The 21651-nt window shown below is 40.6% G+C and overlaps 1 protein-coding gene across 1 annotated transcript; it reads right to left on the reverse strand.

The window, feature by feature from the left end:
- Nucleotides 1-6482: 6482 nt before the first annotated feature.
- Nucleotides 6483-16864, reverse strand: SMIM13 (small integral membrane protein 13). The gene is made up of 2 exons (XM_070942508.1): nt 16308-16864; nt 6483-7216 (listed from the first exon to the last, which is right to left on the reverse strand). Exons 1-2 carry the CDS (start codon nt 16381-16383, stop codon nt 7020-7022), a joined length of 273 nt encoding a protein of 90 aa, XP_070798609.1. The 5' UTR covers nt 16384-16864; the 3' UTR covers nt 6483-7019.
- Nucleotides 16865-21651: the final 4787 nt, after the last annotated feature.

Raw genomic sequence — 21651 nt, forward strand, 5'->3', positions numbered from 1 at the left:
AATTGTGGAGCCGGAATAAAGCACTGCTCAGGAGTAGGCTCAGAAAAAAGACCTTGTGGTTGGCCTTGCTGAGCTTCCTGAACTTCCCTGAGGGTGTCATCCTCCTTTAGGGCAGCAGTGATTCGTGCCTTATGAAGTAAGGACTTGAATCTGTTTGGGGGGGGGGAAGCCCTGTAAAGGCAGGTGTGTCTGGGATCACCCCCTCATCATCTGAAAAATCAGAATGATGTTCCTCTTCAAAGGCAAAAACCTCACTGCCTCTGGAAGTGTCTGGTGAATGGGAACCAGTCAAGCTGGCTGAAGTAGAGCCCTGAATCTGAGCAGACTGCTCTGGAACTACTGATCCAAAATGATGACCCTGGAAGACAGTTGCCATGTGAGAGGCAATGGCCTGGTCAATAAGAATTTGCAAACCTTCTGGTAAGTTCTTAAAAGGATCAGCTGTAGGTCTGTCTATTAAAGGAGACCATCTTGCAGAGGCTGCCACTGCTGAGACCCTGCCACATTCAGGAGGTGCAGATGGAGCTGACAAGCAAAGGGATTCTGTGTTGGGCCTTGCTCTCTATGAGTCAGCAACACTGGACCTATGGAAGTCTCTCCTTCCCCTTCTGGGGACTAAGCCTGATTCGATGGGGATGGTGCAGGAATCTGATGAGAAGGAGTACTAGTATGGGAACAGACCTCCTTGGCAGCCAAATTGAAAGGAGCTTTGGAAACCTGCTTTTCTAATGACTTGTGTCTTCGTTCAAGGTCTTTTGCTTCTGCCTTAGAAATATGTTTGCGTTTGCAAAAGGCCTTTTTCCCAGTGGAAGTCCCAGCTCCCTCCCTGTGGGAAGAGTGATCCGCCATTTTGAATCTGTACTCACTGCAACCAAGATAGCGACTGGAGGTAGATGAGTTTCACTTTCATCACGTGGTGGGTTAAACAGTGGCAGCTGTGCCAGTGAAAAACTGGGCTAGCCAGCCCACACATGAGCAGGGCGGATGCTGCTCAAGGGGCAGCTTGTCTAGGTAAGGACCTTGGATCTTGCTAACTCCCAGCATCTACGGCCGCAGTCGAGTGAAGACCAGCAGGCTGTTCAAATGCCACATGGAGAATGCAGAAAAATTTGTGCACCACTCGGCTTTTAAATGCTCCATTGGTGGTTTAGCAGGAAAATGAGGCCAAATTGCTTCCAAGCCTCTTCTCTGCTCGTTGGTGGCAAAGCGGCAAAAAATCACTTTAAAATTGCCATGGCACTTCAAAGAGCCACCCTACAGCTGATCAGCAGTAAAAGGAGCTGTGGGCGGCTGCGGCCAAAAGGCATGAGCCTGGAGCTGCTGCCAGGCTTTGCTGCCTAAAGGAGGTAGTGGATAGCCTTTGGGGGGCTGTCTCTGCCTCATTGGTGGTTTAGGAGCCCAAAGAGTGCCAACCATAAAGAGAAACAGCCACAGCAAAAAAAACGCCCAAAATGATGGCTGCCTGGAATGAAGAAAACAACCTGGTAGACCAGGACACTCCAAATGAATGCATAGACCAGTAGACTCACAAAATAGTTGAAATAAGCCTGGTAGACCAGTACCCTTACAAAAACTTTAAAAAAAAAAATGGTCAAAAACTCAGTGACTCTGAAGAATCGAACAGACATGGGCTGAGAGAGCCAGATCTGCTGGAGATGTTTCTCTCAGGCAGACTGAGTCGAAACTGAGCCTGAGAGGAAGGAACGAGGCCCATGGTCAAAAAACTATGACTCAGTCCCTAGGCAGATCTGACTGAAGCAACCCATGTCTGGACGATGCCACAGCCATCACTGGAGAATTAGACTGGATCTTTTCAAGAGGGGCAAAAGAGGAATACTGGACACCGAAGAGTAGTTATGCACGAGCCTTTGTTGAAAATAGCTTAAGTGCTGCTAGTAATATACTGCACTCCTCTAGTAAAATAGAAAGATTGGATTGTAGCCTTTAGGGGTTTTTGGAGCATTTTGTATAGCATAGTTTTGATGTGCACTGCGTTTTGTGGAACTATGGAAAATCATGCCCAAATATTTGAAGGTTGTAACTTGTTCAATATTCTCCACCATGCATACTGTTGAGGTTGCAGCAAAAATCAGAATTTTGATTTTACTAGGATTGATTTCTAAAGCTTCCTCTTAGCAATACCTGGTCAAGGCATTCAGGGCTTGTTCGAGTCCAAATAATGTTTGTGACAGAAGTATTATGTCATCTGCATAAAACAAGGTAGCAATATGCCTGTTTGCTAATTTTGGTGGTTCGGTGGTGTTCGAATTAATTCATTTTGGCTACGAGTGAATTTATATATAAATTAAAGGGGCATCTCTGCCTCACTCTTCTGTGGGCTGGAATCTCATTGGTATAGCAGCCTTGCATGCTGCAATGCATTTTGAATCTTAGAGAGGTTATGCATGAACAAAAGTAATCATCTGTCAATGGTGATGTGCAGGTTTGTCCAGAGCCCTTGCTCTAAGAAGCGAGCCTTTAACTATAGCCTATTGGTATACAAATACATACATTTGTGTTAATCATACTTCTATCTGATCATTTGTATCATCTTTGGTTAGTTTACTTTGCTGAATACCCCACAAAATCATAAGATTAAAATGGTTAACAAAATATAATAAATAAGCCCAAAGTTCTGGTTTCAGATAAATGTCCTCAGTAGCTTAGGATCTGCTTCTGTAAGTTATAAATTACATTTGCATGTTATAAGGAGAACAACTATGTTCTTCCAGCAAATTACTCAAGACAAAGATATTAAGTCCTCAATGTTTTTTGTGATTTCTGCATTTAAAATTTATAATTGCCTTAGAAGAAATTCAGTCTAAGCCTTTGAGAATTATTCCATGTTGCTCACAAATTTGCAAAGGCATTCTTTGCAAGAGCTTGGCTGTGCCTCATAGAGGCCTGTATGAGACTGTCATTTGAAATAGCAGCTGAAACAAATATTTGCCAGATATAATCTTTTTAAATTAAATTAAAAAACAAACTTCATGTCCACTTACCTGTTCAGGTCTGATCCTTGCTTTTATGTCGCACTGTACCAAATAATACATTCAATTATTAGCAAGAACCCCTCCCCCCTCCAGCTCCAAGTTACAAACAATTCATAAACTTTATTTGGTTAGCACCTCAGCCTTAAAGATTAATAATATTTTTTTCTCATTTGATAGCGATTTTGTTCTGGGTGATTTTGTGCTTCATTTTAAATCTTTTTTTTTTATAGAAAATAATTTTTATTAAATATTTACAATAAATTGAACACACAGTAATGATTGAAAAGCACATTTTAAATCTTTTGACAGTGGACACAGTTATAATAGGCATGCAGACAGAAGGGCCTTTACAACAGGTTGGCTTATTAACATTTTATTTGTCATGTTTTAATGGAGTCAGTTTAAATAAAAAGAATAATTAACATGGTGAATATAGAAAGCAGAGGAGCAATTAGTACAGTTTTTTCTATATACCAAGGAGCACAGAAAAAGCTAACCTTGCGTGTAATGCGGCATTTGTCCAAGAAAGGAACAAACATTAGAATAAACTGTTTCCTTGTTGAGCATCGAGCCTAAGACCCATTTCAGAAATGGCAAAACTCAAATCATAAAACAATGTGAATCTGTGTTTCATACACAAAATGGTGCCATTGCTATTTATCACAATCGGAATCAATGCTATTTCCCAGGGAGAAAGAGACTGCAAATAAACTGGATAATGGCCACTGTTTAGCACACACCAATTTGCCACTAAGCCTCATTGAAATCTCAATAAGACTTGCATTGAATCAATCATAAAAATCACATGAGATATTCAATGTTGTCTAACATTCACATATAGAAGTTTACTCTTGGAATGCAGAAATGGCAAAGCTCAAATCATAAAACAATGTGAACCTGTGTGTTTCATACACAAAATGGTGCCATTGCCATTTATCACAATCGGATTCAGTGCTATTTCCCAGGGAGAGACTGCAAATAAAATGGATAATGGACACTGTTTAGCACACACCGATTTGCCACTAAGCCTCATTGAAATCTGAATAAGATTGCATAGGACTTGCATTGAATCGATCATAAAAATCACATAGAGATAAAGCTGTTGTCTAACATTCACACATATAAGTTTAACTCTTGGAACATCCTTTTTTTTTTTTTTCAAGATCCTTCCAATTACATTGCTAAACTTCTGTTTTCTCAAACTATACAAATACATGTATTTTAGTTTGTGTTAGTGTCTTGCATTCCATGATTAGCTGAAAGAATACATTGAAATGAACCAAACCACAGCTTCAGTTCACCATTAACACAGCGAATAACTTTTAGCTTTGGAACAAATGACTGGCCCAGTTCTACTTAATTAGATAAAACTGACACAGGTGCACGAGCAGTAAGTATGGTACATTTTTAATTCTTTTATCAAATTTTGAAACCATCGACCCTCCCTCACTCCACAAAGTTTTGGATGGGAATGACATATGTAAAATGCAAGATTGTTTTTGCTCTTATCTCATCTGCATTGTATATCGTGCCCAAGATGGTAGAACGACTGCACCATGTGATACAAATAAACAGAGGGAAGAGTTTATTGATTACCTGGTTGCAGCTGCCATTGTTATTTTTTTTTGTCCTGCCCTGCAGATATCACCGATGTCACATGTTCATCAATTTGGCATCAAGAAAACTAACGGCCTTCATCCCTGTCCCCAGGGCCTTCTCCTTTTATGAGCTCATCAAAGTTCACTAGGAAGGACATACCTGTGAATCAATCTGTGACTTTTTAATTTTGATTGTTTTTAATAGCTTTACACCAGGTGACAGAAGAGTATGTAGACAGAAAACTGACAGATTTCTTGTTATATAATTCAGAAAAGACTTGGGACTCTGTATCAAGCATACATATAATGTGCAAAATGATGCTACATTCTGGGAAGCAGTATTATTCGTACCAAAGTTGTACCCAGCAGCATCACTTGTGGGACAGTGTTAGCTGTATCTCAGGATGTCAGGAAAAAGTGGCTTCCCGGTTTCCCTTTGAAAATACACACACACACACAAAGCTTCCCTAACGTATTCTACTTTACTGAATCAAAGAAAATCTTCACACTTAAAACAAGTAACCCTAACTCTACCATGGCATGGGACTGAGATAGTTGATGGTCCAGCTCTCCCTAGTTACATCTACCTGTTCCATCAGATTAGAATCTCAAAATTCACATTTGCAAACTTTATTCCAGGAGGAATAAAAGACTGGTTATTAGTTTTGATAAACAGAAATGGTACCTATAACCGTTTTTGAGGTGCATGAAAAAACAAAACAAACCCCTGACATTATTAAGCATGTCATGTCAGCATGTAAACCCTGTAAGGCAAACATTGTGTCTGTGGTTAAGTGAGAAAACCTGAGTCCAGTTACTCTGAATACACTGAATACAATTGGCATTATTTCAAGTACTTGCTTCTACCACGTACAGCTAGAAGTGGTTTTTTTTTTTCTTAAAAACAACAACAAAACAAAACAGATGTTTATTGGTAAGATCTTGAATTCAAGGACTGAGCATTGCATGTTAATTTTTTTTTAAGGGCAAAAGCCCAGTTGACAAATACTACAACAATCCTAAACCCTGTTTGATATATGCTGCGAAGAACAACAGCAGCCACAAAAAATGAACAATAAGGCAACCACTGCATACAGCTGAATGGTAGGATGTCATGGGTAGGAAGGGAATAAGCTACAAATCCACTTGTGAGCTTCTCAATACTGAACAGATCGTTAAAAGCCATTTACCTATTCAAATGCTACTAGAAAATAAATAAAATCAATGAAGTTCTTCATCCACATTTAAGCCTCCAAAAAAGCTTTTCAAGAGAATGGAGCCATCAACTGTAGGCATCAGGAGGGTTTATTTTTAGCAACTGTGAACTATTAAAGAGATTTTTCTACACCTTCTGCTCAGCAAAATTAAAAATTTGGAGCACAGCATCAAGAACGTTCAACGAAAGTGCACCATGGAGTCCAAGAAGAAGCTAGGTGTCATAATCACGATCATGATCATTCTTCTTTAGCACCAATTCAAAGTTCGAAGTCAATATATTCTAGTTCAGTTTTAGCTACAATTTTGATGCTACTGTCTGGGCTGATTTATACATAATTCAAGCAGAACTGTGAGCGTTCATCAGATGTAGCTGTTAAAGAGGAAAGTTGGGAAAACAACACTAATTACAAAGTTTTTGGTCAAACCATTAAGCACAACAGTGAGACTGTAATAAAATATAATCCCTGGAGCTACATCGGAGTTCGGTAATTAGTTTCAGTTGATTTTTGGTGCAAAAAAAAAAAAGGCAAACAAGAGGGGAAAAAAAGGTCCATTTTAATGCCAACTGATTTGTTTCTTTAAAAAAATGATATCAGATGAAGATTTGTAACAGATGCTCCTCTTTTTTATATTAAGGAAAAACAGAAGGGATTTCCATAAACATTTACAGTTATGCACTAATCTGGCAAAATGTTTTCATTTTTAAAGAAGCTTGAAAACAGACATAAGATCCAATGCCAATTTCATTTCCTGATTATGTTTAAGTTGGTTGATGAAGCCTCTATATGGACCTTATCCTGTGGGAGGGTGACACCACTTAGAAATATTCAGAGTTCATACATAAAAGAAACATATATTTCTATACAAAATGGATACACAAAGAGCAAAGGTTAATTGTTATTAGTGATAGTCTTATAAAGATGTCATTAGCCAACAGTTGATCGTGTTCACCCTTGTGCAAAAGCTAGGCATAATCGGAGTGGAACAGAAAATTATTTCTGTACTTCTCTTCCTCGTAACTCTGCCCAGAAAACGTAAGATGCTTCTTGCTTTTCATTCTCTCCCCCTACTGCCATTTTGTTTTTTTTTTTAAATGTTCTCTGAACTTCTTTGGAAATAGTTTGGGTTTTTTGCTTAGGACATCATTAGAAATGAACTATTTAACCGACGTTGCTCGTCCGTTGTTTGGAAATTACCCAGGCATTTCATTTTAGCTTGCTTCTTCGGCCGGTCCCTTTCGCTGACGTGCAGGTTTCTGCCTATTTCTCTGTGGAGTGAGCAGCAGCGCATCCTGTTCAGCTTCTGGTTCTGCATTTTCGCTATCCCCTTGTTGGGATCCTGTGTCTCCAATCAGCTCTCGTAGGAACTTAAACTTTGATAAGAAGAGCTGCCAGACCACGCACCAACCTAGAGAGTTGCCAGGAAAAACAAAGGGAACGTTTAAATGTTGCACCCCACAGCCGTTGAAAATATACAGCACAATACGAACAAGGGGTTGATGCCAGTGCATGCCACACTCGTATAGAAATAACATTGTCCAAACAAGTTCAATCCTTAGTAAAGTTACAAAAAAACATTAAGTTGGAACTGCAAAACTAAAAATCTACTGTGGATTATCGTATTTGTTTATTGAATAGCCCGAAGGCCTTTTCAAACAAAACAGAAAAGAAAAAGGGAAAAAGACAAAACAGTTACAGAAATAACAATCTAAAAATATATGATATATGACATTAAAATTTTACAATATCAGATTTCAATAGCTAAGTTGCCAAGACTAGATAACCCAAATAAGATAGCTCCTCTCTAACTCAGCTCATCTTTCTTACAATCAATGAAATTCTTTTCGATATAACTGGCTTGTATTGCTGTCATCCTTTTAAGATAGCGAGTGATAGCCCTTACCAGGGGAGGAGAGTCTGCCTTCAACAGAAATGATAATTTATGCCTTATATTCCAGTGGGGAAATTTATTTATAATTGGGGACAGATATTGTTTTCTTACTTCCTCATACAGCCTACATTCAAATATTATATGCGCCGTGTCCTCCACGACGTTTACCCCACATATACATGTTCTTTTGTCATATGGGATTTACTGTGGATTAAAAACTTTGCCTGTGCACTGATCATTTTCTATCTACTTTCTCTCTTTTTAGAAGAGCAATGGTGGCACAGTGGTTAGATTGTAGTATTACAGACTAATTCTGTTGAGTGCCGGCTGCCAGCAGTTCAAATCTCAAAAGCTCAGCCTTCCATCTTTCCGAGATGGGTAAAATGAGGACCCAGATTTTTGGGGGCAATAGGCTGACTCTGTAAACCGCTTAGAGAGGGCTGTAAAGCATGGTGAAGCGGTATATAAATCTAAGTGCTAGTGCTATCCCTGGTCTACACTTCCTTTCTTTATCAGCCAGCTAATAATGTATTTAAGCCTTACTGATCTATTACATTCATGGACAGGTAAACCTAGTCAGTAAATAAGCAAGAAAATACCAATACAAATCTCATCCTTTATCTCTACCAGACATTATCAACAAAGGTATAACTAACATTTTTCCATTAATCATATAAGTATTTTATCAAAAATGGTCAAACAAGGATCAGGAGGCAGAAGGGACAATGAAGAAAAGGATCCCACTATAAGGAGGCCTTCAAAAATGACTGAAAATGCTCCTGTTATGAATCAGCGAGATCATTTCTAAAGAGCTAATTGCTGAAGAGACAAGCCTGTAGGTCCTCCAGGGAGTTGCGCCTGGGTTATAGTCTCATAACAATAAGGTCATCAGGTCAGCATTCTTTCAGCCTGTTCCATGCTACTGGGCTTCTGGAATGCTATTTTGGTGGAAAGAATGTGTGCCATCTTATGCGCTTTAGTAAAAACACAGCCTTAATAATAATACTAATAGTTATTATCATCAAAAGATTAAGGAAAGGAAGCAGAATGGGGTTTATCTTTTTGGCATCAATAATATCCAGTCTCTTTCCTCTTTGCCACTCCTCAACAAGCTTTCAGCTCAGTCTTGCCAGATTTTTTGAATACCAATGGATGTGGGAATCCATAAAAGAGAGGTTTTGTAATGAGGGATGGATAAAGGAGAAAACAAGAGGTAAACTGTATTCATCCGGATGTAAACTTTATGGCTCTAAACAAAATTAATTAAAATTAGGGGGGGGGGAAGGATAGCCAGTATAAGACCCAGCAAATCCAAAAGGGACAGTATTGTTCTCCTATTCATAAGTGACTTATTGAAAAGTCCATGTGGGTATGCATATGCAGCATATACCTCCTAACATGTGGGTTATGGGCAATAGTATGTTGGCATGCCAAGGCAGTTTCTAGAGTAGTTATTCTAGCTTGCACAGTATACGTGAGCATGTTTGGGGTAAAACTGGGCCTTAGTTAGGCTTGTGACATGCTGAACAAAATTAGGTTTAAAAAGTGACTGTCACTGTCCTTGGATTGGCAGAAAATATTGCATGCGGTGTGGAGCTAACTAAATTGGCCATCTAGTCTACTTCTCCTCTACATCATAAAAAGCCTTTTAAGAGTGACTGCCTTCATTAACCATCTCGGTCATAATGTGGCTTGCATATGAAGGCAGCCATTTTGTGGTTTCTAAATAAAGATCTGTAGCTTAGTGAAATGCAGGAACCCAGCCCATGTGATGATCTCTGTTTGCAGGAAGAAGTAGAGGAAGATCAACTGATCTCCAATCTCTTTTCTTTTCTCTCTCCACCCCACAAAAGGAGGTAATTGTTACCCATACAAGGTTCTCTTCCCAATCACTTTGCATGTTGCAATTCTTGCAACATAGGTATGGAAATCATGATCATTTAGTATTTGATTTTCAGGCTATTCAAAGAAAACTTGTGCCAATGTATACATTCAACAGAACAAACGATAGACTTATTTTCCTGGACTGCATCATTTCTAGGTGGATGCAGTGGGTGTATTTCCAGTCTAAGAGCTCTACTATAGTCTATTTCGAGTTTAGTCTATAGTCTATAGTCTATTTTAAGTTTAGTAAATCGATGAAAAGGTGCTTATTCCATCTATTTTATTTTTGATGTTTCTACTAACATTATTCCTACCACACACACACTCCAACTGATCTACCGTAAGAAGCAAGTAGGATTAAGAAACACGCCATTACCAAATTGTGCTGAATATATACTCCGGTTCTTATAATCAAATCTAGACTGACATAGAAGAATCACCTAAGGTAATATCACAAGGAGGAATAAGGAATTTTTTTACTTAACAACCTATGGAAGCTTTACTGCACAACTGTGATGAAACTCTATCGTTAACCACATGAGCTTTGTTCTGATCTACCAGAGCCAGATTAACCTTGGGCTTTTATTTATTTTTTGATTGTAAGAATTAAAAAGTGGCAGTTCCTTTTTAGCACAGCTTGATCAAGAAAGGAACAGTTTCTTGGTGGTATTTTTTTTTTAACCTTCTGGCCATACAATCAAAAAAAAATAATGTAGTTGTTCTAGCTCAGTATTTAATGCAGTTGCCAAGTTGTTTTGCAATCCTCAATTTTCCACTGAGGCAATTCTGAAGTAACCGAAGGTCACATTAAATATCAAGGTAAACGAGCTGCATCTGTTTCACAACTGAATTCACCATTAAGGTCATGGGTGTATTTGTGAAGCTTCAATACATCAGATCAGATCTTGCAATGTTGAGATTAGTCAACCAAGTAGGAGTGGATTAACAAAGGGAGGATTCCACCAGTATTTATTTTTTTATCAAGCTCATATTTTCTATCTTCCAAAACTGTAAATTCTAACTATTCCATTTTATTCTTTTACTAATGTTCTTCTCTTCTTTGGCCTGACAAGGATCAAAGCTCTCAGATAAGGCAATTAAGGATAACTCTTAAAAGTAATAGCAAAAATGAAACAAAACTATCCCAATGGACCCAATTAACTATAGTAATTATGGAGAATTCCCACTGGCAATTTTTTTCCCAACTCATCCCCATCATATTAGAATTATATTATATCCACTTTAGAATCTGGAGTGATCCTCCGGCTAGGTTCACAAATGTACAAGGGAAGAGGCACATGTAGCTCCGATCGTCCAAGGGAGGATAGACTGTGGAGCTCCCATTTTAAATGGATTTCACTCTTGAAAAATCACCTTCATGATATGGTGGAGAGCACAGTAAGCCTGAGAGAGACATCTGGAAGGAACAAGAGCTTCTAAGGGATTATTCTTGTTGATAAAGTCAAAGGGGAAGGAGGAAAGCTAAGAGCAATTCACAATAGGGTTTCTGGAGGTGTGAGGAAAACCAACCAACCGTCTCCATCTAGGTCAAACTTGGAAGAAGGAATAGAATATAAATAATGCCCCCCCCCCCAAATTGACATTGCTAAGTATGCACTTGCCTACAATCCAATAAAAGATGGGCTTGTATACTGTATATCACTATTAGTGGACACCCAGAAAATGTTAATGTTAACATGCGTGCTCTCCTGCAGGAGACACAACAGAAGATTTTGATCAATTTTGTGACAAACTGCAAGAAGCACTAAATGCAGAATTTGGAGAAATGAAGGAATCTGGAATGATAACAGAGATATGCATCAGATAAAACCCAGTATCAGGAGACAGATTAGAGCAGGGGTCACCAACCTTTTGGACCTCAGGGACCACTAAATTCATCATTTTTAATCCCATGGACCACTAATATGATCTGCCTAATGACCGGCTTTGTGGGCGTGGCTAGGTGATCATGTGACTGGGTGGGCATGGCCAACTCGATGTCACTCATGTCAAGGGGTGCCTCGCCAGCCTCTACTTGCCCCTCCCCTGCCAGCCACTCCACATCTGCCCGCCTGGGTTCCTTAGGACCCCAACAGGAAGCAGTTGTTGGAGCTAAGCAGCCAACATGAGAAAGAGTTGGTAAAACAGCTGAATTCAAATTGGATTCGACCGAGAAGGAGGCTCAGCAGAAGCACCTCACTGAGGACTAGGAGCATAGACTTTCCAAGCAGAGGGAAGACCTGCAGGAGTGCAAGACCAGGTACCGGCGCCTGGAGGCTCAGTGGGTTGAGATGGTCAGCCAGTTCCAGGCCATGGGGCAGTCCCACTGGAACAAAGCCCTCCAGCTCTTCACCACCAGTGGCACATCCCTCCAGCCTTCACCCAAAGCCCTGCACCAGGAGGCCGAAGCAGATCCCAAGTAAGAATTTCTGCCCCCCTCCAACCCGCACAAAAAGACCCCAAAGGGGGAGACTCTCTGCAGCAACACAAACGTTCATTGCACGTATCTGGCCCAGGGGATGTAGTTTGAGGACTCCTGATTTAGTGCAATATAAAAAATGCAAATAATTTTTCTGCAGACCACCAACATTTTCTCACAGTGGTTGGTGACCACTGGGTTAGAGTTCTGCAAAGATAATTCATTATTGCCAGGCAAGAAAAACACAGATTCTAAACCTGGACATCATGTTCTATTACTATCATTGAAACCAAATCAACTGCATAAGAGGAAATGGAAGACAAACACAATCCAGTCAGGTCTGTTACATTGAGGTACAATCTTTGGAAGAGGTAATGAGTTAAGTCAAATATGTGAGCTAAATATAGAAAATTAAAGGGAATAGGCATGCATGCAAGTAAGCTATGATTTGGGAAACATATTGTCAGATTATAAGAACTGTGGTGGCACGGTGATTAGACTGCTGCATTGCAAGTTAACTCACTGCTCATGTCAGGAATTTGAATCTGACAGGGTTGAAGTTTGACTCAACCTTCCATCCTTCTGAGGCCGGTAAAATGACGACCCATATTGTTGACGGCAATAATATGACGTTGCAAATCACATAGAGAGGGATATAAGTGCTATTGGTAATACTAAAAATCAATGTAAGGAACAGATTTCATATACGTGTGTGAAATTCAACCTTATGAGCTACATGAAGAAATGTGATATTGTGAAAGTAAACCAAACCTATCTATCCTAACTTTCAAAGAAGCAAAAAGTCAAGCGGCAGGAAGAACGTAGGGCAACTGAACATTAACTTTCAATATCAAACAAGAAAAGGCAAGGAACACTATCTCAGTCAAGAGTGTAAACAAAGGGAATAACGTAATAAGAAAAAGAACATGAGAGATTTCTTTTAAGAAAGAAAATCCATAGCTAAAGTACAAGCTTCCAACAACCACTGAAGAGACGTGATACTATTATGATACTATGATGATATTCTATTCCATTCCATTCCATTCCATTCCATTCCATTCCATTCCAGCAAATGAGATTAAAGGAAGATGAAACCATACTGAAACCCTTTATAAACAAGTTTATAGAATAATTGAAACATTTGTAGAGAAATATATTCAGGAACTAAATTAAAAATTAGGTATGACAGGCATTGAAACAGCTGCTAAATAGAAAAGCACCAGCCACAGGTAAAAACAAACAAGCATTCAACTATGTAAAGCTGTGGAGAAATGGCAGATAAAGTGGAAACAACTCTATGTCAACAAATATAGAACAAGATTTGGGGAATCTAGGAAAAGATTGGTAATAAAGAAGCAAGATGCAAATAAATCTGCACATTTCTAGATGAACTGCAGTCATTCTTCATGCAAACAAGGTACTTTGTGAGATTTAGAGACTTACATGGAGATGAATAAAACACCATGTACTAGTTCTGGGTCACATAAAAACAGATTGCTCCTTTGTGGAAATGATTTGCAAACATAAGCTCACATACTTTGGGCATAAGATATAAATGGATGTTTGGTTTTGGTGCCTTTGAGTCAGTGTTGACTCCATGTGTCTGCCTGGTCCAGTTCCTGAAGTTTTCTTCGTATGGTTTTTCGGAAATGAATTGCCATAGCCTGCTTCCTAAGGCTAAGGAGGAGAGACTGGCCCAAGATCACTCAACTGGTTTTGTGCCCAAGGCAACATTAGAAGCAATGGCCTTCTGGTTTCTAGCCTGATGCCTTAATCACTACACCAGACTGGCTTAGACAGGATGAGGAGCTAGAAAAAACCATTATTCTTGCAAAATTGAGGGAAGAGAAAAGCAGCAGGATAAGGTGGATGGGTGGGATTAAAAAAAAAATAACCAGAATGCTCATAGAAAAGATATGGTTTACTGCTGACACAAACTCCAAGAAAGCAACGATTTTTCTATCTATCCAGTCTCTAGGAATCAAAGCCAAGTTGCTGAAACTTCACTACACCACTGCTGTTACAACAATCAGGAATCCTCAGGCAGAACACGTGAGAATCAGACTTAAAAGCTACTTGTCTAGAGAAGGACACTTTCCTTCTAAATTTTCTTGTCACTCCTTTAGAATCAGTTAAGCATTTGCACCTGGCACATAAGATCATATCATAGGCTAGGAGAAAAAAAAAAAGGAACTCCAACACCCAATTCAATACATTTAAAAATCCAGCAGAAAGGAATCAGAAATGGCAAGCTTCAGTTTAAAACAAACAAACTTTGCTAAATAAAGTTTATCAGATAATTGTCCTCTGGAACTTTACAGCAGGATCTGGGTTTTCCTCTTTAGTCACTTGAAAATCAGGCAATTAATCTTGAGGGATGGGAGGTTCCTTAAGGGGGCTGAGAATAGCATCTAAGGAAGCAAAAAACTGGCCAATCAGGATCCTGGATGATCTGAGTAGAAGTCCTCCAGATGTTTCCAACACTAAATGTTTAGCTGAGTCATAGGAAAATCAGTGAACGTATTAATTTGGTTGAAGCATGCCCAGACATGTCTTTTATTCAGAGAAAAGATCATCTGGATGGGGAAAGTACCCATCAGCATACATGTCATTTATTTGGTTTTGATTAATGTATTATATCATCCAGTTATTTAAAGCATATTTAGCAAGCCTTAGTCAAAATATGTCATAACTTAGTTTTTAACTCTTTTAGTATAACTCGGTGTAATGACACCACATTATTCACTGATCAACCTTTCCAACCTGGAACTAACCCTCTAGATGTGTGTGGGATCAGCAGGTCCCAGGATGAGCAGTCTAATACTCTAATATACGATTACCAAATTTCCAGTGGAACCAGTGGAGGTTCCCATTAATTTCATCTTAATTTCCGCAGAAGATCATTAATAAATATGTTGTTAAGGAAATCCTTCTTTCATCCCTGGGAAAGGACAGTTGATGAAAGAGGTGAAAGGGGATAAATATGGAGAAATAGAAGAGGACAGAAATATACATTTTGGTAAAGGTTGTATATAATAAAACTTTCCCTCAACTCCATACCATCAAAGAACAGCTCACATCCTATTCCAAGGTCTGACTAACTTCACATTAATGCAAAGACACACAAGGTCCCATGTTCTTCTTCTTCTTCCCCTTTCTCCAAGAAATATCTCCTCTTAACAGGACTCCCAAGTCACACCATCTATATATGTAATTTCATGCTGGCTTTATTGTCTCCTATGTAAAACCCATAAATATTTCTGGTGAAGGCTTTTACATTAATGAAGCAGTGATGAGCTTTCAGGATAAATGGCTGTGGTGTACTTCAATTTCCAGCAGCTGTGGCTGGCATCTTTTCAGAGGCAAAGTATAATAGAAATGGCAGCCTACATGCTTCATTCTGGATTTCCATCAATATATGTCTAAAGCCATGCAAAATTATCCTAGGTAGTGTTGCCCAGGTGAAGGCAGGTTTTACATTAAAAATTGCCTGAGTGGAGCTCAGCAGAAGAAGAAAATTTCCTACAGCCCTGGGCAAAAAATTGCTTTGACAGTTGCAAACTCTCAACTGTCTGTTAGCAGCCTAACATAAAGTCTTGCTACTGCAGGTGGGAATGAAAAGAGTTATATTTGAAACACAGCTAGAGGGCAGCAGATTGAAGAAGGCTGTTAAATAACCACACAAAGGTATTTAGAAATAGCCTGGAACATGACTTTATTATTCCACACTATTTGCGGCCCTTGGCACTAAATTAACAATATTCCTTCATATTTAAAGACATAAATGCAAGGTAAAATTAACTGGTATGCTTCACTTCCATTTGACAGGTTTGAGTTTTCAGCAACTAGCTAATTTAGCAACAGAGTCCCTCTCTTGGCTTTTTGTAAGACTAATGCCTTTCAATAAATATTTTAGATAGGTGTCTTTACAGGAACTCTCCAATAACCTCCTTCACCACCCACACAATTCATCTTCACAAAGCCCAAATGAAACTCCACCTCGCCACTGGCCAAATCCTGTTTATTAAGTGACAAGTATTAAAATGCATCCCTTGTTTTCAGAACATTTTCCCCACGGGTAAAATTTATTTATTTTTGCTATTGGATTGAGGAATAAATTTTACAACTCTCCACCCAGGTGGGCACTCGCAAAGCATTACAAGAGTTATGCACTCTGATGTCCTTCCATTGGCAAGGATCAAACAATCCTCAGAAAGAGAAATGGGCCAAGTAAAAAATAAATAAATAAATCTTATATTAGGGAGGGGAAAACATCTGGTCTGGGAGGGCGGGTCTCTTACTCACCACAGAGCATGAAGAGCAAGACAAAAAACAAGGTAGCCACGATGACCAGGAGAGTCAGGCCAATACTTTGCAACATCTTCCCCCTGTCTCCGTGAAGATCTAGGACGGTTTCGGTCTCCCTGACCGTGTGAAGAAGACGGAGGAGGAAGGAGGAGGCGATCGCGACATCCCCACCGGCTACGAGGAAGTTGAGCAGGCAGGGGAAGGAGTGGGGGCAACCGGCCAACTTAGAAATCAGGACAGGGGCTAGGAAAGCAGGAGAGGGGGTAGGAAAGAAAGGGGCGTAAACCCCAACACTTGATGCGTAAGGACCATGATTCTCCTCTCCTCCGCTCTTCCCTTCCAAGAACTTTGCGCGAGCAATCAAGAGGCAGTGAGTTCCAAAGGAGAAGAAGAAGGCGGCAGAAGCAACAGCAGCGGCGGCGGCGGCATGAGTTCCAAGGGGCTGGTATAGACTAGCGAAGAAAACCGGGAATTTTACACACAGGCTTTCTGGAGCTACGAAGCAAATCCGCGGCCGAAGAGGATGGGGCAAAGGCTGGCCGGGTGGACTGCGGCTCCTCCGATCAGAACCCAGACACGGGATCTTCCTTGCCCCGATCATTAGACGGTTCCATTGTTCCCTGCGGTAGGAGGGGCAAAAAAGCGAGACTCCCCACCTCCTCCTGGTGCAGAATGGTCTTTCCTTCTGCCCCGATAATCGGGCAGCTGCAAAATGAACGAGACGGAGGGGGTGGTGTAGGGAAGAGATGACATGGGGGGGGGGGCGAGAGTGTCGTTTCCTGTCACCCGGATGTGATTCGCCGCCGTGCCGCAAATCTATGGAAACTGTAGTTCGGTGTGGGCGCACTTGGTATCCATCAGGTGCCGGAAAGTGGCACAAGGACTTTAATTCCCATCATCCTCTGGGAGCGAAGGCCCGCCCAAGAAGCAGCGTCCTGCTCGCTTCTAATCAATGCGGTCTAAATCTGAATCCGTTTTGAGAGGCTCTGAAAGGCGTTTGTGGCGTGGAGCTTACGAGCTATTTTTGAAAACTATTATTATTATTATTATTAAAACCCTTCGATGATTCTTGTTTTCTTCGGCGCCCGTGTAAAATAAACAGTCCTGAGGGCATGTGAGAAACTAGAGCTGTCACCCGCTAATGCATAAAGCATGAAGGCAATAATCGGGCGCCCACGCGATGACAGCGAAACACTGAAGAGTTTCGATAACTCCCTGCTGCCGTTTCGTGGTCGCTCGCATTTTTGCAGCCCAGCCTCAGAAGCCAGGAATAGGCAAACCGTTTAATTTTCCATTTAATGGAGAAAAGACCTCAGATTTCTGGTACATTCAGAATCCAACATCAAGGCTGCTCTAAAGCACGGAGACTCCGCATACACTTTTTTTTTTTTTTGAAACGATCAGATGAATCAATGTCCATTAGAATGCAGAAAATATAATGCCAAGAGGGACGGTGTGTCAGCACTACACACACACACATATCAACACCTGATGGGAAAGGTGACTACCACCAAATTCTTTGTTATATTGCTATATTGCTCTAAGAAGAAAACTCCAGTAGGGTTCCAAGCAGAGAGAAAAAAGATCAATGGAGGCTGGCTACAAGGAAAGAAGAATTTGGTGGTAGTCACCTTTCTCATCAGCTGCTAAGCGCAACACTCAAAAACTCTTTATTATTACCCTTATGCCCCCCCAGCACTTTTTTTTTTAAGTATACTTTATTAGTTTTATGGTTAAAAACATCAAATCTCTACTAAAATCAGAGGTGCAGTGTTTGTACATATTTACAAAATATACATCAGGTAAACTTCACACTTAAATTGCAGGAAATAAGTATACCCTGACATCATGATTTAATCTTATTGTTTAACCATTCGTACCACTTTCCCCATACTACATGGTGTTTTGATTCCTCATCGTTGTTTAGCTCGTTCGTTAGTTTTGACATTTCTGCGCACTCTAAAATTTTATTTATTAAAATTTCCTCTGGTGGTATGGTTTTATCTTTCCAAAATTTCGCATAGACTAATCTGGCCGCTGTTGTTATATGAATTATAAGTTGGATTTTATCTTTAGTAAACCCATCCCTGATTATTCCCAAAAGAAATATTTCGGGGATAAATCTAATTCCTCTTCAATTATTTCCCGTAACCAATTTCGAATTCTAGACCAAAACCTTTTTGTCTTTGAGCAGGTCCACCACATATGATAGAAGGTGCCGACTTCCTTACCGCATTTCCAACACGTTGCTGAAGAATTAGAGAACATTTTCGCTAATCTGGCTGGCGCTAGGTGCCACCTGTGGAGCATCTTATAATGATTCTCCCTGTATGTTGCTGCTTTAGTCATTTTATAATTTCTGTTCCAGGCCTCTTCCCAATCATTGAAATTTAAACTATATCCAATGTTTTTTTCCCAGATACTTAACTGGTTTCTGGCTATATCCTCTGCCCTGTCCTCGTCTAATAGAAGATTGTATATTTTTGCTAATATTTTCTTCTCCACCCCCAGCATAATTTTGTCTAAATTTCTATACTTTGCTTCTATGCCATATTGATCCCTATCCTTCTGGTACCTTGAATTTATCTGTAAATAATTCCACCAGTCTAGGTTAAAGCCTTGGCCTCTCAGTGTGTCCAGGGATTTAAGGTTCCTGTTTTCATCTAAAATATCCTTATATGTGCCAAATTTTAAGATGTCTCTTCTATTTGGAGAGGTCAGGGTTTCCATAATAGAAAGCCAATTTGGTACTTTGGTGTAGAACCGCTGCCTAATCTTCTCCCACGTTTGTACAAGGGTCTCCCTTATTTTATGTTTGTGAAAATAGGATTTTTTCTTATTTCTTGGGTCCCACAAATGGGCGTGTCATCCTTCTTGTAAATCATGACCTTCTAAGGTCAGAATCCTCCTATTTTGCAATGTGACCCACTCCTTAATCCAAACTAATTTAGCTGCCTTTTGGTAAGCTTCCCAATCAGGGAATCCAAAGCCACCCATATTTCTTTTCCCTTACAATATCTTATATGAGATCCTCACTTTCTTTCCCTCCCATAAAAAGTTCCTAACACTTTTATTCAAATCCAGAAAGAATTTTTTGTCTAAACTCACCAGTATGCTTTGGTATAGAAATATAATTTTGGGGAGGATATTCATCTTAATTGCTGCTATTTTACCCGTGAAAGACAATTTTAGCTTTTTCCATCTATCTAAATCCTGGTGTATTTTTTGTAATAGTGGGGTATAATTATCTTCTTTTAATGATGAATACCTCGAAGTTATCCAAATTCCTAAATATTTTGTTTTCTTCACTACCTGGAGACCTAAAGATTCTTCCAACTCTTTCTTATATGCTTCTGTTACATTTTTCACTATTATTTTGGTTTTTGTTTTATTAAGTTTAAAGCCGGCAACTTCTCCATACTTCAGTATTTCCTGAAGTAATTTTGGGCCAGTTTCTAATGGGTCTTCTGTTATTAGAGCCACATCATCTGCAAAGGCTTGCGTTTTGAAAATTTCTTTCCTAATCTGTTGTAGCGCAGGAATAACGAGAGGCACAAGCAAGCTAGTGACAACAGCTCTTTAATTCAGGGTGAGACTTCAGCAAAGGAACACAGGCAACAGCCCTCTTTATATACTTTTCAGGAGCAACCGTTAACCAATCACAATTCACAGGACATTTGAATTTCCCGCACAAAATAGATACATAACACCCCTCCACTCCCAGAAGGCATTTATCCTATCTATTTACATATTTACATACAAAATCACGCAGGTGACCAGGGCGTGTCTTAATTCTGGTTGACCTGCGCAGTTCAGTTGTTGGCGAGGCGTCGAGCCGGTCAGAGGGATCTCCCGTCTCTCCTGGCTCCGCCAATGGAACCTCCTGGATTTCTCAGAGGCATGGTTATCCCCGGCTGGGAGTGTTGACTCGCTGGGGCGGCGCTGGAACTCTTGTTTGCCAGATAAGTATTCCGGCTTACTCGGGCTTGAGGTAGCTGTGTCAGGAAAACTTTGGAAGTTAGGACTCACTGTGTTTGAGCTTTCGTGCTGTAAACGTCTAAGCAATTGGTCTATGTGTCTCCTCCAAATTTTACCATACCCTATATCGACCATGTATGATTTTGGACCGGTGATTCCTATGATGGTTCCCTCTACCCACAATGGGTATACTATACCACGTTGGTATAGTTTCTGGCGAATACTGGGGTTCTGATTTGGAATTGTCTTAATCCTCCCCCTTCCCCCTTGAAGTTATCGGAGGAGTAATTGAGGTGTAAGCAATCGAGAATGCACCTTAGCTTTCCGCCCATTAAGAGCTTGGCTGGGCTGCGGCCCGAGGTGGGGCACAGGGTCGCATGCTGAATTACTAAGAATTGGTCTATCCTAGCCTGCCAATCCCCTGCATCGAGCCGGGATAGTGCTTCCTTGGCCGTTCTTACAAATCTCTCTGCAAGGCCATTCGAAGCCGGATGAAAAGGGGCAGATAATGCGTGTCGTATGCCTAACTCGGCCAGGTAGCCCTCGAATTGAGTTGCCGTGAATTGGGGCCCATTGTCAGATACCAGGGTGTCCGGCAACCCGTGAGTTACAAAAAGTTTCCTGAGGACTTTAATTACGGCCTCAGAAGTTGTTGACGGCATCAAGGCAATCTCTAGCCATTTAGAAAAGGCATCTACAATAATAAGAAAATTCTGGCCATGGAACGGGCCAGCGAAATCGATGTGAATCCTCCCCCACGGTCCCTTTGGTTTTTCCCATTCCCTAACGGGAGCTATAGGGGGATCTGGGCGGGATTCCTGGCAGGGCCTGCACTTCCCCACCCACTCAGTGATGTCTTGGTCGAGGTGTGGCCACCACACATAGCTTCAAGCTAGGCCTTTCATGCGAACAATACCAGGGTGTCCCTCATGCAGCATTTCTAAAACTCTATGCCTTGTCTGAGAAGGAATGACCACCCTGTCTCCCCACAACAAGCAACCCCCCAACATTGACAGTTCATTTTTCTTGTTGAAATACAATTGAAAATCCCCACTGTCCACCTTGGTAGGCCAACCCCGCATTACCCAGCCCATTACAGTGCGCAAAACAGAGTCCCTGGCAGAAGCCTTCGCCACCTCACTGGAAGAAATGGGGCCCAGGGACACAACATCAATGAGTAATACAGGGGCTTCCGGAGTCGGGTTCTCTAACAATTCGGGCAAGGGGCATCGGCTGAGGGCATCAGCATGGCCCAGAGTTCTGCCCAGCCGGTGGAGCAGTCTGTAGGAATAGGCAGCCAAGAAAATGGACCATCTGGTCATCCAGGGGGAGAGAGCAGCCGGGGTTGGTTTGTCTCCAGCCA

The sequence above is a fragment of the Pituophis catenifer genome, unplaced genomic scaffold (assembly GCF_029215685.1).
Source record: "Pituophis catenifer annectens isolate HBS135680 unplaced genomic scaffold, rPitCat1.0.hap2 SCAF_3, whole genome shotgun sequence".
NCBI lineage: Eukaryota > Metazoa > Chordata > Lepidosauria > Squamata > Colubridae > Pituophis > Pituophis catenifer.